We start from the raw sequence: 21,592 nt of genomic DNA, 5'->3' as shown, positions 1-21,592 counted from the left end.
ATTTTGGCATTGTAAAAAGAACAAAGAAAATGTCCCCATTTCTTTGTTCTGCTTATTGTTTAGAAATAGTCAATCTTTAACTAATTTGTGCTATCCCTCTTTATTGTACTTTTATTAAGTATTTTTCTTATTTAAATTATTTTGTCACCAGATAATGCCTCCCACTTTGTACTGATCAAGTCCTTCTTTGTACTTTGCTCTTTGCTTAGTGGGTAACCATGAAGCTATTACATTAATGTGCAAAATTATGTCACATTGCCTATAAAAATTAGAGCTCTCTACTCAAATATGCAAGACAAGTCTTAGTTCTATCTTTCCCTTTTCCAGCTATAGTTTGTTGCAAATCAAAATGACAAGCTTAGGGAAGTTGGGCCAATGGCCCTTACTAACAGCTGCTTTGGTAATTTGCTTAGTAGCCAGCACTGTTGTTGCTGATTACTCTTATGGCTATACTTATCCTTCTTACAACTCTAAGAAGTACTACAAATCACCATCTCCATCCAAGTATGAGGTACCCACTCCTTACTACAAGAAAACTGAGAAACCTGCTGCACATTCTCCGTCACACTACTATAAATCTCCAGCACCATCGAAGCACGACTATTACAAGTCGCCATCACCAATAAAATATTACAAATCGCACTTGCCAACAAAATATTACAAGTCGCCTGCTCCTTCAAAGCAATACTATAAGTCACCCGTTGTAGTGAAATATTACAAGTCACCCGCTCCTGTAACACATTATTACAAGTCGCATGTTCCATCAAAACACTACTACAAGTCACCATCTCCTTCAAAACACTATTATAAGTCATCGGTTGCAAAGAAGTATTACAAGAAACATACTCCTTCAAAGTATTACTACAAGTCACCTGTTCCTTCAAAGAATTACTATAAGTCACCAGCTCCTTCAAAACACTACTACAAGGCACCAGTTGCAACCAAGTATTACAAGTCACCTGTTCCCTCAAAGCATTATTACAAGTCACCTGCTCCCACAAAGTATTATTACAAGTCCTCAACTCGTTCAAAACACTACTACAAGGCACCGGTTGCAACCAAGTATTACAAGTCACCTACTCCCTCAAAGCATTATTACAAGTCACGTGCTCCCACAAAGTATTATTACAAGTCCCCAACTCCTTCAAAGTACTACTACAAGTCCCCGTCGCCAGCAAAGTACTACAAGTCGCCTACAACCTACAATTCACCACCTCCACCAAAAACCTATGAACAATCGACATCGTATTACTCACCTCCACCACCAACTTACTATAAGCAAACACCTAACTACGCTTCACCTCCACCACCTTTGAAGTACGAGCAATCTGTCACCTATGCTTCACCTCCACCACCAATATACTACAAGCAAGCACCCACCTATGCTTCACCTTCACCACTTGTGAAGTACGAGCAAGCACCCACTTATGCTTCACCTCCACCACGAACGTACTACAAGCAAACACCCACCTATGCTTCACCTCCACCACCTGTGAAGTACGAGCAATCTGCCACCTATGCTTCACCTCCACCACCAATGTACTACAAGAAAACGCCCACGTATGCTTCACCTCCACCACCTGTGAAGTACGGGCAAGCACCCATCTATGCTTCACCTCCACCACCTGTGAAGTACGAGCAATCTGCCACCTATGCTTCACCACCACCACCAACGTACTACAAGCAAACACCCATCTATGCATCACCTCCACCACCTATGAAGTACGAGCAGTCAGTCACCTATGTTTCACCTCCACCACCGGCAACATCTCCCCCACCAGCCTACTACTAATATTCAACCCTTCCCCTCAATTATTTTCCACATCTCCATGACTTATAACACGTTTTCATCCCCCTTCCGAGTATTTCCATTTCTTTTCCGCCACAATTTTATGTATGTTCCACAAAATGATCGGCTTTGCTTGCTGTGTGTTCTTTTATTTTAGTAATTTGAAATATTTATTATTTGAGTTTTAAGTAAGATTCTTGAGATCTCCATCAATTTAGCTTTATTATATCAAGATCCATTTTTGGTGTAATTTATCAAGAATCTCCAGTTTATCAAATATTATTTCTTATCCATTGAATACTTTATTTTTGTTATGATAAATATCACATTATGGTGGATGTCTATTCTTCTTCCATGATCTTGATCTCAAATGCTTAATGACATATTCAATGACATATTTTGTATGTTCAATGACATATTCCATGACATATTTTCTTCACTTTTTATGCCTAGCCTTGTAATAGATAGGAAAATACACACAATTGAAGAAGAAAATCTCTTCCTTCTCTCTATCTCTATTTCTTGTTCATGTCTTACTAAATTGCTTTTATTTCTTATTCATGTTTTACTGAATTGCTTTTATTTCATAACACGTTATTAGCACGAGTCTCTAACCAATTGTATATATATCTACAAAATATTTCCTACATCCAGAAAGATTGCAATTAGAAGTCATACATATCATCTCATGATTAATGTAAAGAGAAACTACATATGGTAAGTAATGGACCGTAAGAAGGTATAATTATGTTATACTTGTCATCCTTTAATATCTCATATGCACACAACTTCGTACCATACATGTATTGCATAAGCACATATTAATATTACATCATTCATATCACATGAATGGAATAAAATTTTCGAAGTTCTATATGTGAAAATCATAGTAGCAGTTAATTGTTGATATTAGGCATGTCATGGTAACCAAGAATATGTTATATAAGTTGTCTTATGCATATTTGTGTGTTAACTATCTTAAATCTGTCCTACCGCTTTTAACATTTTCTTTTACTTGGATGAATATGTTTTCCTTTTGGATTTTTGCACTTGCATATAGTAAAAAAAAAGGAGAATAAAAAAATTGTCATACTGATTAGAAGAATAAATCATCTTGAAGAAAACAAGAAATACTTCACATCTTTATCTAGGTTGATTAATTACTTCTTTGAAATTTGAAAAACAAATCAGCTACTGAGAAAGTATACTTCATAATTTATGGTCGTATCATTTGAAAGCAAACAGTGATTAGTATGACTACTAGAAGAGGTATTTTCGAGTATCCATGACCTACTTGATGCTTGCTACTGACTTACCATTTTCAAGTATTTTATATGAATGATGCAGAAGCTACAACTGGTAAGTTGTTACCTATAATGTCACTTTTCAGGTAATATAAATGCTGAATTTATGTATTAGTACTACATATGTGTTGTTACCTATATGATATACTTTTGATAAATTTATTCACTAATTGTTTGGTTGAATTGAGTGAAGGAAATTCATGGCGTTAAATCAAATCCAATAGGTAGGGTATACCTCGAAAACAACAATATTTTTGAGAGAGACTCAATAAATATTATGACAATGATTTTATGATCCTTTTAAACTCTAATAGAATTTAGAAGAAATATTCTGACTACAAACGATTGTATTTCATATAGATGCTACAAATAATTAATAAAGCTTTACGCTGATTTGAGATTTGTATACTTATTTAAGAAAGCAAATTTGATTTGCTAAGTTGCAAATTAGTTGTGTATAACTTTCTTGGCATGTGATTGAAATTAAGGCTTAAGAATGAATCTCAATATTGTTTAGCCTATTATGCCATTAATTGAGGGTAAGACATCGGGATCAAGTCCTGATGCTCCATAATGATAAGAGTTGGGTTTGAGTCCCAATTTATTATGGCCTAACATGCCTTTATATTGGTAAGGCATTGGGTTTGAGTCCCAATGTACCATATTGATGATATAATAATGACTAAAGAAAAATAATGTATTTTTCATGAAAAGGCATGAAAATTGTCCCACTTGATTTCCTCCATTCTTGAAGTGAATGTGATAGCAGTGCATAATAAGTTTCAATGAAGACAAGTGGTTGAACAATGAAAGTGGGCATTCCAAATATCAAAATAATAATAATCATCACTATGATTATAAAAGGAGAACAATAAGGGTTCTCAAAATAGTCCTTCAAAATGTGAAGGTAATGCTTACCATCAAATTGGTATAAAAATAATAAAGCACGCCGCTGATTATGATTCATTCCTTGAAGAGAATGTGACTTGTGATGAGCATTGAGAATGCAAACCATTCCTAAAGTTGAATGTGGCAATATGTGATAAAAGCAATGAATAAAGACATGCAATTCATGATTATATGAATACCACACAACTCATCTTTAAGGGAGGTTTGAGTAAAATAAAGAGAATAAATATTATTGTGTGGTTACATGAATATGTCATTGGTCGCGTACATATGATACGCCAAATATTATTTTGTTATGCCTTATAAAAGTTATTAAAGGCAAAGTTAAAGCAAGAAATGATTTTGCTTATGATGATTTTGACCATGAAAAATTTATTATGATATAATTTTATCCGTGAAGGAGACATTTACCATATGAATGGTATGATAAAAGATCTTGTTGTATAAAAGTTGTTAAAAACTCCGAAAAAATTAATTTGTTACTACCAGGATGAATAAACTTATTCATGACATTGATATTGTAAAGTCTCAAAAGAAACTTTTTGAGTTTCAAATATATAAGTCAAAGTGATTGGCATATTGAGACTATAAATGAAAGAAAGATTGAATATCTTCATATTTCTATAATCATACCGTGTAAATATGAAAGGTTACCCGATCTTCTTTTAATTTGTACTACACAAATATAAACATGATGCTGGAATCATATGCCACAAGTAAACTAGAGGTTTACTAAAACAAATATTAATTGGCATGACCGGTTGACCATCTCGGTTCAATTATGATGCGGAAAATTAATTAAGAATTACATTGACATATATTGAAGAATAGAAGATTCTTCAAGAATTCTCTTATGATGCTTATTCTCATGATATACCAGTTAAAAGGTTGGGATTGAATCACTTGATTTCTGGAAGGTATAAAAGGTGATATATATATGGGCTCAGTCACCTGCCATGCGGACCATTTACTATTATATGATTTTAATAGATGCATTTATTTTATGGTCACATGTGCATTTGTTATCAACTTGCAGTTTGGTTTTTGCAAGATTGCTTGCTCAAATTATTAGAGCACAATTCCAGAATATAAATTATGATGATTTATCTTAATAATACTGGTTTAAATCCAAGTTGGTTTAGCAGAAATTGTATGCCTCCAATTATAGCTAAATCATTGGTTATGAGAACAAAACTCCCAAAAACGAAATTTGGTATGAGATTTATTATTTAATATACAGCAGCACTTGTGCGCATCTAACCAAGTTATAAAAATTTCTCCCTATCACAATCGGTTCAGGGTCAGGAACCAAATAATTCCTATATAGAAATATGGATGTGTTATATGATTTAATTATGCCACCAAAATGCACAAAGATGAGTTCCCAAAGATGGTTGGGAAATGTGTTGGTGATCCCAACATTAGGGGGAGAAAATGGGCAGCTGAGAAAGTGATACGTGAAATGAATTATTATGAATACATATAGATCCTCGTACAAGAAAATATAAACTTGAAGTTCAAGTGATAATTCATTTACAAATTATTGCCAGACGCATTTGCTGACCCAAAGCTAAATGTCATATTTCAGCTGCTAATGCTCCAAATAGAATAAAGTCCATGAGGGACAGAGTCTATGGCACGCATGAAGTGTAACAGACCAATCGGTTCCAAAGATAAAACTCCTTGAAGAAGGAGAGGGGCAAATATTCAAAATGGTCATAATAAGGAGGCAAGTGCCCTAGAAGAGCACCACGACATAACACTTCATAAGACCTCATGGGAGAGGCTCAGGTACCTGAAAATAATGAAATAAAGAGATCTCAATAAGTTATGTCTTTATTGGGTAATAATGGAACCGACATAAAATGATTGTCGACGATATTGTTAATATAATGTAGCGCTCAATATGATTAATATTGACGAGGATCTTGAGATCAAATCTGTCATGAAATTTGGACGGATAAAAGATTGGCCAAATAAAAAATACGCAATGAAATTGACTTCACTTGAAAAATGTGAAGTTGGACGGATAGTCCAACACCTGAAAGTATAAAGTCAATTGAGGTATAAATGTGTTCTTGTGCGAAAGGTTCAAGTCGATAGACATAAAGACGACTTGTGGCACAAGAAAATTAGTAAATATCCTCACATTGATTATATGGAGACATGTTCTCTTATAGTGGATATAGTCACTTCAGGTTTTAATCTGGTAATATATGAAAAACTTGATATGCGTATAGTGGATATCATTGAAAGATTTAAATTGTCTTGGAGCATATTAAGGTTTCCAAGAAATTTATTAAATAAAGCTTCAAAAATCCTAATACAGATTGAAACAATCAGGGCGCATGTGGTATAATCGCCCGAGAGAGTACTTGTTGAAAGAAGGGTACAAGAATAATTCAATTTGTCCTTATAAAAGGATCCGAATTTGAATTTGTTATAATCGCTATGTATGTTGATGATTCAAATATCATTAGAACTCCCGGGGAGCTTCATAAAGCAGTAGACTGTTTAAAGAAAAAAAAATTTGAAATGAAAGATCTTAGAAAGACGAAATTTTATCTTGGTCTACAAATTGAGTATATGAAAGATGAAATTTTTGTCCATCAATCAACATACACTGAAAATATTTTAAAGCGATTATATATGGATAAAGTACATCCATTAAGTACCCTGATGGTTGTAAGATTACTCGATATAAATAAAGATCCACTCCGACCTCATGAAAATAATGAAGAGCGTCTTGGTCCTAAAGTACCATATCTTAATGCAATTGGTGCGTTAATATATCTTGCTAACACTACGAGGCCTGACATAACTTTTCCAGTTAATATCTTAGCAAGATATAGCTCCGCTCAAGGAAACATTGGAATGAAATCAAGCACATATTGCGTTATCTAAGGGGGATTACCGATGTGGGCTTATTTTATGGCAATGATTGCAATACCGATCTTGTTGGTTATGCCGATGTGGGGTATTTATCTGACACACACACAAGGCTTGATCTCAAACATGCTATGTATTTACATGTGGAGGCACTGCCATATCTTGGCGATCGACTAAGCAATCAATCATGGCTACTTCTTCTAATCATGCTGAGATAATTGCTATTCATGAAGCAAGCCGAGAATGTATTTGGTTGAGGTCTATAACATTTCACCAAAGTTATTTTTCATACATGATCTTCAAAAGAATGGTGATATCAATGTGCAACAGATTCGTTCAAGTGATAATATGGTTGATTTGTTCACCAAATCTCTACCGACGTCAACCTTCAAGAAACTAGTGTACAAGATTGGGATGTGAATGATCAAGGATGTGAATTGATGCTCTCATCAGGGGGAGTTAATACGCGTTGTACTCTTTTTTCCTTACAAGGTTTTGTCCCACTGAGTTTTTCCTTGCAAGGTTTTTAACGAGGCAACCAAAAGGCTATTTCTAAACATGTGTACTCTTTTTCCTTCACTAGGATTTTTTCCCATAGGGTTTTTTTCTAGTAAGGTTTTAACGAGGCATATTATCTATGGACATCCAAGGGGAAGTGTTATGATAAATATCACATTATAGTGGATGTCTACTCTTCTTCCATGATCTTGATCTCAAATGCTTAATGACATATTCAATGACATATTTTGTATGTTCAATGACATATTCCATGACATATTTTCTTCAATCTTTATGCGTATATAAAGGCCTTGTAATAGATAGGAAAATACACACAATTGAAGAAGAAAATCTCTTCATTCTCTCTATCTCTATTTCTTGTTCATGTTTTACTAAATTGCTTTTATTTCTTGTTCATGTTTTACTAAATTGTTTTTATTTCATAACAATTTTGGTCTTTACACATAACTCCTGGATCAGACATCTATTCCAAACAATTTAGTTGAAGAGGGACCACCTAACCTAAGAGTATTATTTCTAGAGAATTTTCTTCTCAAGAATGGTTGATTAAAATAAAGATTAAATGTAAGCATATGAATAATTTTTCCAATTCTTTTCTAAAATGAATTCTCTATGTTAAATATGTCAAAAGATACAACGTTGTTACGAATGGAGTACATGTATTGCTAATATCAGTGTTATTTTTTAAATAGAATCAAGTAATACTCGAGTAATAATACAGAATTTACTAGGAGAATAAACTCGAGAAAATAAAATTTAAGTAAATAGTTACTGGAAATGTATTAAATAAACGAAAAACACCCGTAGCATTTAAATAACACTTTGGTACCATCACTCTTCCCTCTGCGCAGCCTTAGGAGCCCCAATACCATAGCTACAGCCCCGCTAGCAAACCCAAATTACCAGTGCTATAAAACATGTATCTGTAATCATGTAGAGAAGTACAGTATGAAACCATATGATTTGCACATTCATTTTTATGTTTTTCACGACCCGGATTTCCCACCCTCAGGAGTCGTGATTGCGCCTACTAATGTGAGCTAGGCAAGCCAATTCTTAACTGCTACTTTATTAACAAATTACTTCTTTTGACAATTATCAGTAATGTCATAAAAACAACGGAATTAAATAAATATGCACAAGATGTAAATTAAAGAAACTGAACAATAATGCGGAAATCAACATATGTATCTACCCAAGAACTGGTGTCACATTACCCACGAACTTCTAAGAGTACTAAATACAACCGTTTGAAAGAAGAATATAAATTGTTTGTCTCGAAAACATGAGATAACAGACTGAAATAAAAGATAGAGGAGACGTCGGGCCTGCGGACGCCTGCAAGGCTACCTCGGTGTCTCACTGGACTGAAGCCTGGCTCCCGCGCTACTGCTGCTATCCAAGACCTGGATCTGTTCAAAAGAGCACAGAGTGTAGTATCGGCACAACCGACCTTATGTGCTGGTACGTGCCCAGCCTAACCTCGGCAAAGTAGTGACGAGGCTATGACCAGACTCCAAATAAACCTGTGCAGTTCATATATATATATATACAACGGGAAAAGATACAGGAATAACCAGTCAATGCGGGTAGGGGAAACATGATGTGGGGGTGAATACAGTTCCGAATAGAAAGACATCAAGTAAGGAAGGAAACAACATAACTAGCATATCAACAAGGAAGCAGAAATCAACAATTTGCACGATAATACCCTTCGTGCTTTACGCTCTTCCTCACCCAAACAACAATCACAAGGCAAATAGGGTAAGGAAATCTAATACCTAGAAATAATCAAATAACAGCAGGTAATGAAAGAAACAGCATAACTCAGATATCAACAAGGAAATTAGAAATCAACAAATGCACGGCATCACCCTTCGTGTTTTTACTCTCTTTCCTCACCATATAATCAATAAAATCGGCACGGAATGGTACATCGTGCGGCACGGCATTACCCTTTGTACTTTACACTCTTTTCTCACCATATAATCAATAAATATCGGTACGGAATGGTACATCGTACGACACGGTAACACCCTTCGTGCTTTACACTCTTTCCTCACAATAGCAAATAATGCACGACATCACCTTTCGTACTTTATCGCTCTTCCTCACCCAAACAACAATCACAAACAAGGGGCAAGGGATTAAACAAATAATAATAATAATAATAATAATAATAATAATAGAAATCCCGCAATGGAATACAATTAAACAGCCAAGTCCCGGCAATGGAACAATATCAATAAATCTCAACATTCCGGAAAGGGAGATAATCAACAAAGCAACAAACATCCCGGCAAGGGAACAATTTAATAACTTTTTCTCTTTCTTTCACTTCTTACTTTATAACTCACTTTACCACTTGAGCCAATGCTCCAAAGGGTTTCATTTATCTCATATAATTTCACAATTCGTATTACCACTCGAGCCAATGCTTCTAGAAGTTCAAAGATCACAATTTCTTTCACATGCTTTCTACAACATATAGAAATCATTATTTAGGCATGAAAGACACAACAAGATCAGAATATCCGCAATATAAAGACTCACGGTCATACTAGACATCAACGTATAGATACTCGTCACCATGCCTATACGTCGTACTCGACAATTAGCACGTAGCAAATAAAACTCAACTCTTAATCCTTCAAGCTAAGGTTAGACCAAACACTTACCTCAACTTCCACGACCAAATCAATCCACAACAACCGCTTTCCCTCTCGAATTCGGCTCCAACTCAATCAAGTCTATACAATAATGACTTCATAATATCAATATATGCTAAACAAATCAAACCCAATGCCTAATTATAGATTTCCAAGCTTTCTTCCCAAAATTCCAAAAATCGACCCCGGGCCCGCTTGGTCAAAATACGGGGTTCGGACCAAATTCATATCACCCATTCACCCACGAGCCCAATATATAATTTGTTTTCAAATTCGACCCCAAATCGAGGTCTAAATCAAGAAAAATCAAAAAGCCCTAACTCTATCCAAATCCCCAATTTTCTACCCAAAATTTCATGTTTTAGGCTTAGGAATTCATTAGATGTTGATGAAAACGAGTTAAGGTCTAGATGTTTTAGGCTTAGGAATTCATTAAATGAAGGAAACGAGTTAATGATTACTAACCCACGAAGTTTTGGTGAAAGAAAGCTTCAATGGACGCCTAAGGACCTTGGAGAAGAAGGAGCTCGTGAAACTTGTGAAAAATCCCGTAATACATTGTTCTGGAATTAGAATTATAACTGGGCGAAATTGCCTTTCGCGTTCGCGACAGGTTGGTCGCATTCGCGATAGGCTGGTAGCATTCGCGAAGGGTAGAACTTACAGGCCATCACGATCGCAGAAAGGGTATCGCGAACGCGTAGAATAAAAGTGCAGGGGTTCAGAAGTTGCTCTATGCGAACGCGTGGGACTTCACGCGAACACGATGAAGGGAGTCCTGGACACTACGCAAACGCGAGATTACGAGTGCAAACGCAAAGGGAAATAAGGCTAAGCCCCTCGGGGTCAATTGACCCTATGCGAACGTGAAGCCAATGCTGCGAACGCGATGAAAGGAAAATGGGAAGCTTCGCGAACGCGAAGAAGGAATGACCTGCAATTACTGAAGCCAAAATCTGCATTCTTTCTAAGTTTGGAACCACTCTGAAACACTCCCGAGCCCTCGGGGCTACTAGCCAAACACATGCACCAACTCAACAACATTCGACGAACTTAACTGTGCGATCAAATAGCCAAAATAACATCAAAAACAACGAATCAAACCTCAAAATCACTAGTTTTTCTTCAAACTTCATAAACTTTCAAATTTAGAGTTTTAAGTCCGAAACACGTCTAATGACGTCCAATTTCAACCAAACTTCACTGAAATATCTTAAACCACATTAAGACCTGTATCAAGCGCCGGAACCAAAATACGGGCCCGATACCAACACGTTCTAACCAGTTTTCATTCCAATTTTCTTTATAAATTTCAGAAAAACAATTTACTCAATAATTCATTTCTTAGGCTTGGGACCTCGGAATTCAATTTCGGGCATACGCCCAAGTCCCATATTTTCCTACGGACCCTCCGAGACCGTCAAATCATGGGTCCAGGTCCGTTTACCCATAATATTGACCGGAGTCAAATTTACTCATTTTAATATCAAAATTTAGCATTTTTCACAGAATTTCTTATTTAGGCTTTCCGGCTACACGCCCGGACTACGCACGCAAATTGAGGCGACTAAAAATGCGGTTTTCAAGGCCTCGAAAGCACATAATGGGTAAGAAAACAGGTGATGACCCTTTGGGTCGTCACATTCTCCACCTCTAAAACAATCGTTCGTCCTTGAACAGACAAAAGAAAGAAGTACCTGAGTCGGAGAATAGATAGGGATAACGGCTCCGCATATTGGACTCGGACTCCCAGGTCGATGCCTCAGGAGGCTGACCTCTCCACTAAACACGAACAAAAGGGAAACTCCTGGATCTCAACTGACGAACCTGCCAATCTAGAATAGCTACAGACTCCTCCTCATAAGACAGATCCTTGTCCAAATGGAAAGTGTTGAAATCTAACACGTGGGATGGATTACCGTGATATTTCCGGAGCATGGACGCATGAAAAACTGGATGCACGGCTGATAAGCTAGGCGGCAATGCAAGTCTATAAGCCACCTCTCCCACTCGATCAAGAATCTCAAACGGGCCAATGAACCTAGGGCTAAGCTTGCCCTTTTTCCCGAATCTCATCACGCCCTTCATAGGCGACACTCGGAGCAATACCAGCTCACCAACCATGAATGCCATATCTCGAACCTTGCGGTCTGCATAACTCTTTTGCCTGGACTGGCTGTACGAAGCCTATCCTAAATAATCCTGACCTTGTCCAAGGCCCCCTTAACCAAATCTGTACCCAACAACCGAGCCTCTCCCGGCTCAAACCATCCAACCGGAGATCGACATCGCCTACCAGATAAAGCCTCATAAGGAGCCATCTGGATACTCGACCGGTAGCTATTATTATAGGCAAACTTTGCTAAAGGCAAGAACTGATCCCACGAACCTCCAAAGTCAATAACACAAGCTCGGAGCATATCCTCCAATATCTGAATAGTCCGCTCAGACTGCTTGTCCGTCTGAGGATGAAATGTTGTACTCAACTCAAGTTGGGTGCCCAACTCTCGCTGAACTGCTCTCCAGAAACGCGAAGTAAACTGTGTACCTCGGTCCGAAATGATAGATACCGGCACACCATGAAGGCGAACAATCTCCCGGATATAGATCTTAGCTAACCTCTCGGATGAATAGGAGACTGCCACAGGAATGAAATGCGCTGACTTGGTCAGCCTATCAGCAATGACCCAAACTGCGTTGAACTTCTTCCGAATCAACGGAAGTCCAGTAACGAAGTCCATAGTGATTTGCTCCCACTTCCACTCGGGAAGCTCAATCCTCTGAAACAATCCACCAGGCCTCTGATGCTCGTACTTAACTTGCTGACAATTCAAACACCGTGCCACATATGCCACAATATCCTTCTTCATTCTACGCCACCAATAATGTTGCCGCAAATCCTGATACATCTTCGCGACGCACAGATGAATAGAGTACCGGGAACTATGGGCCTCCTCTAAAATCAACTCTCGAAGCCCCTCCACTTTAGGCACACAAACTCGCCCCTGCAGTCTCAAAACTCCATCAGCATCTAAGGTAACCTACTTGGCACCTCCACGCTGCACCGTGTCTCTAAGGACACACAAATGGGGATCATCAAACTGCTGATCACAGATACGCTCCAACAATAAAGAACGAGCGACCGTGCAAGCTAATACCTGACTAGGATCAGAAATATCCAACCTCACGAATCCATTGGCTAAGGCCTGAACATCCAAAGCAAGCGACTCTGACTGACCGGAATAAAACAAGACTGCCCATACTAGCCGACTTCCTACTCAAAGCATCGGCCACCACATTGGCCTTCCCCGGGTGATATAAGATAGTGATATCATAATCCTTCAACAACTCCAACCACCTCATCTGCCTCAAATACAGATAGTGCCTCCAAATCTTCAATGCGTGAACAATGGCTGCCAACTCCAAATCATGCACTGGATAGCTTTTCTCATGAATCTTCAGCTGCCTCGAAGCATAAGCAATGACCTTGCTATCTTGCGTCAACACTGCACCAAGTCCAATACGGGAAACATCACAATAGACTGTATAAGGCCCTGAACCTGTGGGCAAAGCCAATACCGGTGTCGTAGTCAGAGCTGTCTTGAGCCTCTGAAAGCTCGCCTCACACTCGTCCGACCATCTGAATTGGGCACCCTTCTAGGTCAACTGGACATCGGGGCTGCAATAGATGAGAAACCCTCCACGAACCGACGATAGTAGCCTGCCAACCCCAAGAAACTCCTAATATCTGTAGCTGATGTTGGTCTAGGCCAGTTCTTGACTGCTTCAATCTTCTTCGGGTCAACCTGAATACCCTCTGCTGATACGACATGACCCGGGAATGCAACTGAACTCAACGAGAACTCACGCTTCGAGAACTTCGCATATAGCTGACTATCCTTCAGAGTCTGAAGAACCACTCTGAGATGCAGCTCGTGCTCTTCCTAGCTGCAGGAATATACCAAAATATCATCAATGAAGACTATCACGAACGAGTCCAAATAAGGCCTGAACACTCGGTTCATCAAATCCATAAAAACTGATGGGGCATTTGTCAACCCAAATGACATAACCAAGAACTCGTAATGCCCATACCGAGTGTGAAAAGATGTCTTAGGGACATCAGGTACCCTAATCCTCAACTGATGGTAGCCAGATATCAAGTCTATCTTTGAAATACCTTGGCACCTTGAAGCTGATCGAATAAAGCATCACCCTTCATGCTTTACGCTCTTCCTCACCCAAACAACAATCACAAGGCAAATAGGGTAAGGAAATCTAATACCTCGAAATAATCAAATAACAACTGGTAATGAAAGAAATAACATAACTCAGATATCAACAAGGAAATCAGAAATCAACAAATGCACGGCATCACCCTTCGTGCTTTTACTCTCTTTCCTCACCATATAATCAATAAAATCGGCACGGAATGGTACATCGTGCGACACGGCATCACCCTTCGTGCTTTACACTCTTTTCTCACCATATAATCAATAAATATCGGTACGGAATGGTACATTGTACGGCAGGACATCACCCTTCGTGCTTTACACTCTTTCCTCACAATAGCAAACAATGCACGACATTACCCTACGTGCTTTATCGCTCTTCCTCACCCAAACAACAATCACAAATAAGGGGCAAGGGATTAAACAAATAATAATAATAGAAATCCCGGCAAGGGAATACAATTAAACAGCTAAGTCCCGGCAAGGGAACAATATCAATAAATCTCAACATCCCGGCAAGGGAGATAATCAACAAAGCAACAAGCATCCCGGCAAGGGAACAATTTAATAACTTTTTCTCTTTCTTTCATTTCTTACTTTATAACTCACTTTACCACTTGAGCCAATGCTCCAAAGGGTTTCATTTATCTCATATACTTTCACAATTCGTATTACCACTCGAGCCAATGCTTCTCGAAGTTCAAAGATCACAATCAATCCACAACAACCGCTTTTCCTCTCGAATTCGGCTCCAACTGAATCAAGTCTATACAATAATGACTTCATAATATCAATATATTCTAAACAAATCAAACTCAATGCCTAATTATAGATTTCCAAGCTTTCTTCCCAAAATTCCAAAAATCGACCCCGGGCCCGCTTGGTCAAAACACGAGGTTCGGACCAAATTCATATCATTCATTCACCCACGAGCCCGAATATATAATTTATTTTCAAATTCGACCCAAATCGAGGTCTAAATCAAGAAAAATCAAAAAGCCCTAACTCTATCCAAATCTCCAATTTTCTACCTAAAATTTCATGTTTTAGGCTTAGGAATTCATTAGATGTTGATGAGAAATGAAGGAAACGAGTTAAGGATTACTAACCCACAAAGTTTTGGTGAAAGAAAGCTTCAATGGACGCCTAAGAACCTTGGAGAAGAAGGAGCTCGTGGAACTTGTGAAAAATCCCGTAATACACTGTTCTGGAATTAAAATTATAACTGGGCGAAATTGCCCTTCGCGTTCGCGACAAGCTGGTCGCATTCGCGAAGGGTAGAACTTACAGGCCATCGCGATCGCAGAAAGGCTATCGCGAACGCGTAGAATAAAAGTGCAGGGGTTCAGAGTTGCTCTATGCGAACGCGTGGGACTTCACGCGAACACGATGAAGGGAGTCTTGGACACTACGCGAACGCGAGATTACGAGTGCGAACGCAAAGGGAAAGAAGGCTAAGCCCCCCAGGGTCAATTGACCCTACGCGAACGCGAAGCCAATGCTACGAACGCGATGAAAGGAAAATGGGAAGCTTCGCGAACGCGGAGGATGCGTCGCGAACGCGAAGAAGGAATGACCTGCAACTGCTGAAGCCAAAATCTGCAATCTTTCTAAGTTTGAAACCACTCCGAAACACTCCCGAGCCCTCGGGGCTACTAGCCAAACACATGCACCAACTCAACAACATTCTACGAACTTAACCGTGCGATCAAATCGCCAAAATAACATCAAAAACAATGAATCAAACCTCAAAATCACTTGTTTTTCTTCAAACTTCATAAACTTTCAAATTTAGAGTTTTAAGTCCGAAACACGTCTAACGACGTCCAATTTCAACCAAACTTCACAGAAATATCTTAAACCACATATAAGACATGTACCGAGAGCCGAAACCAAAATACGGGCCCGATACCAACACGTTCTAACCAATTTTCATTTCAATTTTCTTTATAAATTTCAGAAAAATAATTTTACTCAAAAATTCATTTCTCGGGCTTGGGATCTCGGAATTCGATTCCGGGCATACTTCCAAGTCCCATATTTTCCTACGGACTCTCCGGGACTGTCAAATTACGGGTCCGGGTCTGTTTACCCAAAATGTTGACCGAAGTCAAATTTACTCATTTTAATATCAAATTTTAGCATTTTTCACAGAATTTCATATTTAAGCTTTCCGGCTACACGCACGGCTGCGCATGCACATCGAAGCGACTAAAATTGAGGTTTTCAAGGCCTCGGAAGCACGGAATGGGTAAGAAAACAGGTGATGACCCCTTTGGATCGTCACAATGTTGTATTTTGTATACCCCAGCTGGCATTATGTAATGAAAAAATATCAATGTTTTGAAAATTTCAGTAACTAGAGAATTGGAGTATGATCATAAGGAGCACCATTGAAGAAAACACCCGTACTTCATGTACCATAGGTCGTCTGATGACTGATTTTTCAGCAAGATGTTTGGCATTGCACTATGCTCTACTTCTTTTGTCTGGCTTTTATCTAGTCTCGAGAGAGAGATGAGTTACTGTCTTATTTGTTTTTAAACATATCTGAGCAAAAAATGTGAAAATGTCATTAGACGAGCCGAAGCAAAAAAGATCAATCTCGTTAGTCAAACCTTATCAGTTGACAGTAATGTTTGTTGATATTTATTTTGGTTCCTGCTTTTGTTAATCTCCTGAAATCTCTTGTACTGAAATTGGCTTATCATCCAACTAGGTTCGGTTTGGTATTAATCCAAAAAGTAAAAGTAGTACTTGATCTGAATCCAAACCAAACTGATAACATGTATACCATTTTTAATTTTAACACATAAAATATTTATGATAATTTTAACACATAAAATATTTATGATAATAACATACCTACTATGTACACAAACCTTAATTACCTCTACTTAGTGAAAGAAACATATAAAATATTTGTTTCTATAGAAGTTCTATAGACTTTGTTTATAGTTTCCATTTTTTTTTTCTTTTTCTGGTGACTTTGACATCTGATTTTGTAGTGGCTTTGTCTGTATAGAATCGCACACAACGTGCTGATAACCATTGCATTTTTGTTTTCCTGTTGCTTTTCTTTGGAGATAAGGGCAGTAACGTAGCCAAATAGAGTGAAAGGTGGTTAGTTGAATACCCTTCATCGAAAAATTATTTTGAGTATATAGAATATTATACTGTGTATATAAATTAAAATTTTCTTTTTATACATCTATATTATATTAAAAAGAAGCATATGGTTAAGGCAAGTGGTGTATTGAGAAAATGCCACTTGGCACTTTTAAATATAATCTAAATAGATTTTGAACAAAATCTAATAAGAATCGGGATAAAATCTAATGAGAAATATCAACAATTTTTTTGAATTAATACCTATATTACATACCCATAAATGGTGCATTTCATCAATCAACACTAAATCATACCAATCAAATGTAATCTAACGTTAAATGTAAAGTAAGATTTTGTTACTAATTGATCTAATGTTTTTCTCATTTTAATAAAACATGAAAAGAAAAGAATCAATAAATTTAGAGTAATAGTTACTAATTTCAAAATTAAGTTAAAGAAAAAATGTAATCAATTAGTGAATATTTTAACTTTTAAATTTTTCAAATTTTTTGGGTCAAGCATGCGATTTTGTTACTAATTGCTCTAAATGTTTTGCCTATGTTAACAAAAACACACACACAAAAAAAATTCAATATGACATTGCTGTTTATACGTTGAACGAAGTAAAAATCAAATCTTAGCTTTAAATATGACATTACTTTGATTAAAGGTAGATTATTAAATATGAAAAACCAATTAAAATATCATGTAGAAAAATAAAATACAAACAGGAAATAGAAATAATATGTGGATATTTATACTTTGAATATAATCAGAAAATTATAAAATTGTGAAAAAATATTTTTTTAAAATAATAAGTAATTCGGAGTAAAAAAAATACTTATATTATATTAAAAAGAAAGCAACGAACACAATGTTAATCCAAGTGACAAGGTAATAAAAAGTTATTAACAATTTAATAATAAGAGTGCATAATATCATATAAAAATAATGAACGTAGAGTTATTCAATAATTATATGATTTTTTGGTAAATCTTTTATTCTAACTTCAAATAATAGGTAAAATTCAAATATATTTAAAAATTCAGGATAAAATACTAATAATAATTCCCTTTGGCCTGAAGTTTTTTGACAAGGTTTGATCAATAATTATATGATTCATTTATCTTAATTTTTTTTATAGATTTTGCTAAAAGATATTAAGAAAAAAGACGAGGTACTATAGTTGATTTTTTTTTCCAGCTTGACATAGTTATTTGAAAATTAGTTCTCAAGAATGTCAAGCACTTCTTATTGAGTAGCAAGAAATGAATCATAACAATGAGATCAAATATCAGATAAATCATAAATAGACTACTAAGCATTTAGATATGTGTTAAAGCATAACCTGGTAAGAGGAGAATAGTCGATAAAGTATTAAGTCAAGTGACAAGCTATTAAAAATTTCACATGGTAAATTTTGGTCAATATTAATTAGCAATATAACAAAATTGGATATAAATTATTTTTTGAATTAAGTGTAAGTATTTATTAATCTGAAATAAAAGATAAAATATTTGAGTCAAGTCTCAAGCGTCGTCAGTTTTTGAATTTCAATTAAAAAATATTCATTAGCAAATTTTCATAAAAATAAAACTCTATTTTCTAGAATAATGAGAATAATTTTTCGAAAAATAATTGGTTTGTCTTCAACACAATCGTTTTCTAAATACATATTTTTAGGAACAAAACGTATAAGAAAAGAATCTGCATATGGGTTAAAATTAAATAATGGCGTAGATCTTTTACTATCAAGAACTTCTAATATATATGTTTTTTGGAATAGTTCATTATTACATTTTGAAGAAAGTATGACATCATAGAGTTTATCTATTGGGTATACTAAAATAAATTAAGAAGATAGTTTAATTTTGTTAAAATAATATAATCTCATGTGCTTAAACAAGTAAAATTATAATTTGCTATGATTAATATTTTAATGTGATCCGTCCATCGCACGGATACTAATACTAGTATATATTAAACTTTGAATATCCTTAGCGAAATTCTTAACTTCGCAACTGGATAGGGACAATGTCAAACTCTATATCATAAGTCAACTTACAGATTTTGGCATTGTAAAAAGAGCAAAGAAAATGCCCACATTTCTTTGTTCTGTTTATTGTTTAGAAATAGTCAAATCCTTAACTAATTTGTGCTATCCCTCTTTATTATACTTTTATTGAGTATTTCTTATTTAAATTATTTTATCACCAGATAATGCCTCCCACTTTGTACTGATCAAGTCCTTCTTTGTACTTTGCTCTTTGCTTAGTGGGTAACCATGAAGCTATTACATTAATGTGCAAAATTATGTCACATTGCCTATAAAAATTAGAGCTCTCTACTCAAATATGCAAGACAAGTCTTAGTTCTATCTTTCCCTTTTCCAGCTATAGTTTGTTGCAAATCAAAATGACAAGCTTAGGGAAGTTGGGCCAATGGCCCTTACTAACAGCTGCTTTGGCAATTTGCTTAGTAGCCAGCACTGTTGTTGCTGATTACTCTTATGGCTATACTTCTCCTTCTTACAACTCTAAGAAGTACTACAAATCACCATCTCCATCCAAGTATGAGGTACCCACTCCTTACTACAAGAAAACTGAGAAACCTACTGCACATTCTCCGTCACACTACTATAAATCTCCAGCACCATCAAAGCACGACTATTACAAGTCGCCATCACCAATAAAATATTACAAATCGCACTTGCCAAAGAAATATTACAAGTCGCCTGCTCCTTCAAAGCAATACTATAAGTCACCCGTTGTAGTGAAATATTACAAGTCACCCGCTCCTGTAACACATTATTACAAATCACATGTTCCATCAAAACACTACTACAAGTCACCATCTCCTTCAAAACACTATTATAAGTCACCGGTTGCAAAGAAGTATTACAAGAAACATACTCCTTCAAAGTATTACTACAAGTCACCTGTTCCTTCAAAGAATTACTATAAGTCACCAGCTCCTTCAAAACACTACTACAAGGCACCAGTTGCAACCATATATTACAAGTCACCCGCTCTCTCAAAGCATTATTACAAGTCACCTGCTCCCACAAAGTATTATTACAAGTCCCCAACTCCTTCAAAGTACTACTACAAGTCCCCGTCGCCAGCAAAGTACTACAAGTCGCCTACAACCTACAATTCACCACCTCCACCAAAAACCTATGAACAATCGCCATCGTATTACTCACCTTCACCACCAACTTACTACAAGCAAACACCTAACTACGCTTCACCTCCACCACCTTTGAAGTACGAGAAATCTGTCACCTATGCTTCACCTCCACCACCAATATACTACAAGCAAGCACCCACCTATGTTTCACCTCCACCACCTGTGAAGTACGAGCAAGCACCCACCTATGCTTCACCTCCACCACGAACGTACTACAAGCAAACACCCACTTATGCTTCACCTCCACCACCTGTGAAGTACGAGCAATCTTCCACCTATGCTTCACCTCCACCACCAACGTACTACAAGCAAACACCCACGTATGCTTCACCTCCACCACCTGTGAAGTACGGGCAAGCACCCACCTATGCTTCACCTCCACCACCTGTGAAGCACGAGCAATCTGCCACCTATGCTTCACCTCCACCACCAACGTACTACAAGAAAACACCCATCTATGCATCACCTCCACCACCTGTGAAGTATGAGCAGTCAGTCACCTATGCTTCACCTCCACCACCGGCAACATCTCCCCCACCAACCTACTACTAATATTCAACCCTTCCCCTCAATTATTTTCTACATCTCCATGACTTATAACACCTTTTCATCCTCCTTCCGAGTATTTCCATTTCCTTTCCGCCACAATTTTATGTATGTTCCACAAAATGATCGGCTTTGCTTGCTGTGTGTTCTTTTATTTTAGTAATTTGAAATATTTATTATTTGAGTTTTAAGTAAGATTCTTGAGATCTCCATCAATTTGGCTTTATTATATCAAGATCCTTTTTTGGTGTAATTTATCAAGAATCTCCAGTTTATCTAATATTATTTCTTATCCATAGAATACTTTATTTTTGTTATGATAAATATCACATTATGGTGGATGTCTATTCTTCTTCCATGATCTTGATCTCAAATGCTTAATGACATATTCAATGACATATTTTGTTTGTTCAATGACATATTCCATGACATATT

The 21,592-nt window shown here is 36.8% G+C and overlaps 2 protein-coding genes across 2 annotated transcripts; both read left to right on the top strand.

The window, feature by feature from the left end:
* Positions 1-349: 349 nt before the first annotated feature.
* On the top strand, positions 350-1,912 carry LOC104213099 (extensin-1-like). Its single transcript, XM_070154548.1, has one exon. The coding sequence runs from the start codon at positions 350-352 to the stop codon at positions 1,790-1,792; it is 1,443 nt and encodes a 480-aa protein (XP_070010649.1). The 3' UTR covers positions 1,793-1,912.
* A 17,894-nt stretch (positions 1,913-19,806) lies between these two features.
* LOC138880434 (extensin-1-like) lies at positions 19,807-21,280 on the top strand. The gene has a single exon (XM_070160576.1). It carries the CDS (start codon positions 19,838-19,840, stop codon positions 21,161-21,163), a length of 1,326 nt encoding a protein of 441 aa, XP_070016677.1. The 5' UTR covers positions 19,807-19,837; the 3' UTR covers positions 21,164-21,280.
* The last annotated feature ends 312 nt before the right edge of the window (positions 21,281-21,592 follow it).

Source organism: Nicotiana sylvestris, chromosome 1, assembly GCF_000393655.2.
Source record: "Nicotiana sylvestris chromosome 1, ASM39365v2, whole genome shotgun sequence".
In the NCBI taxonomy this organism is placed as follows: Eukaryota; Viridiplantae; Streptophyta; class Magnoliopsida; order Solanales; family Solanaceae; genus Nicotiana; species Nicotiana sylvestris.
This window is presented reverse-complemented; position numbering and strand designations above follow the sequence as displayed.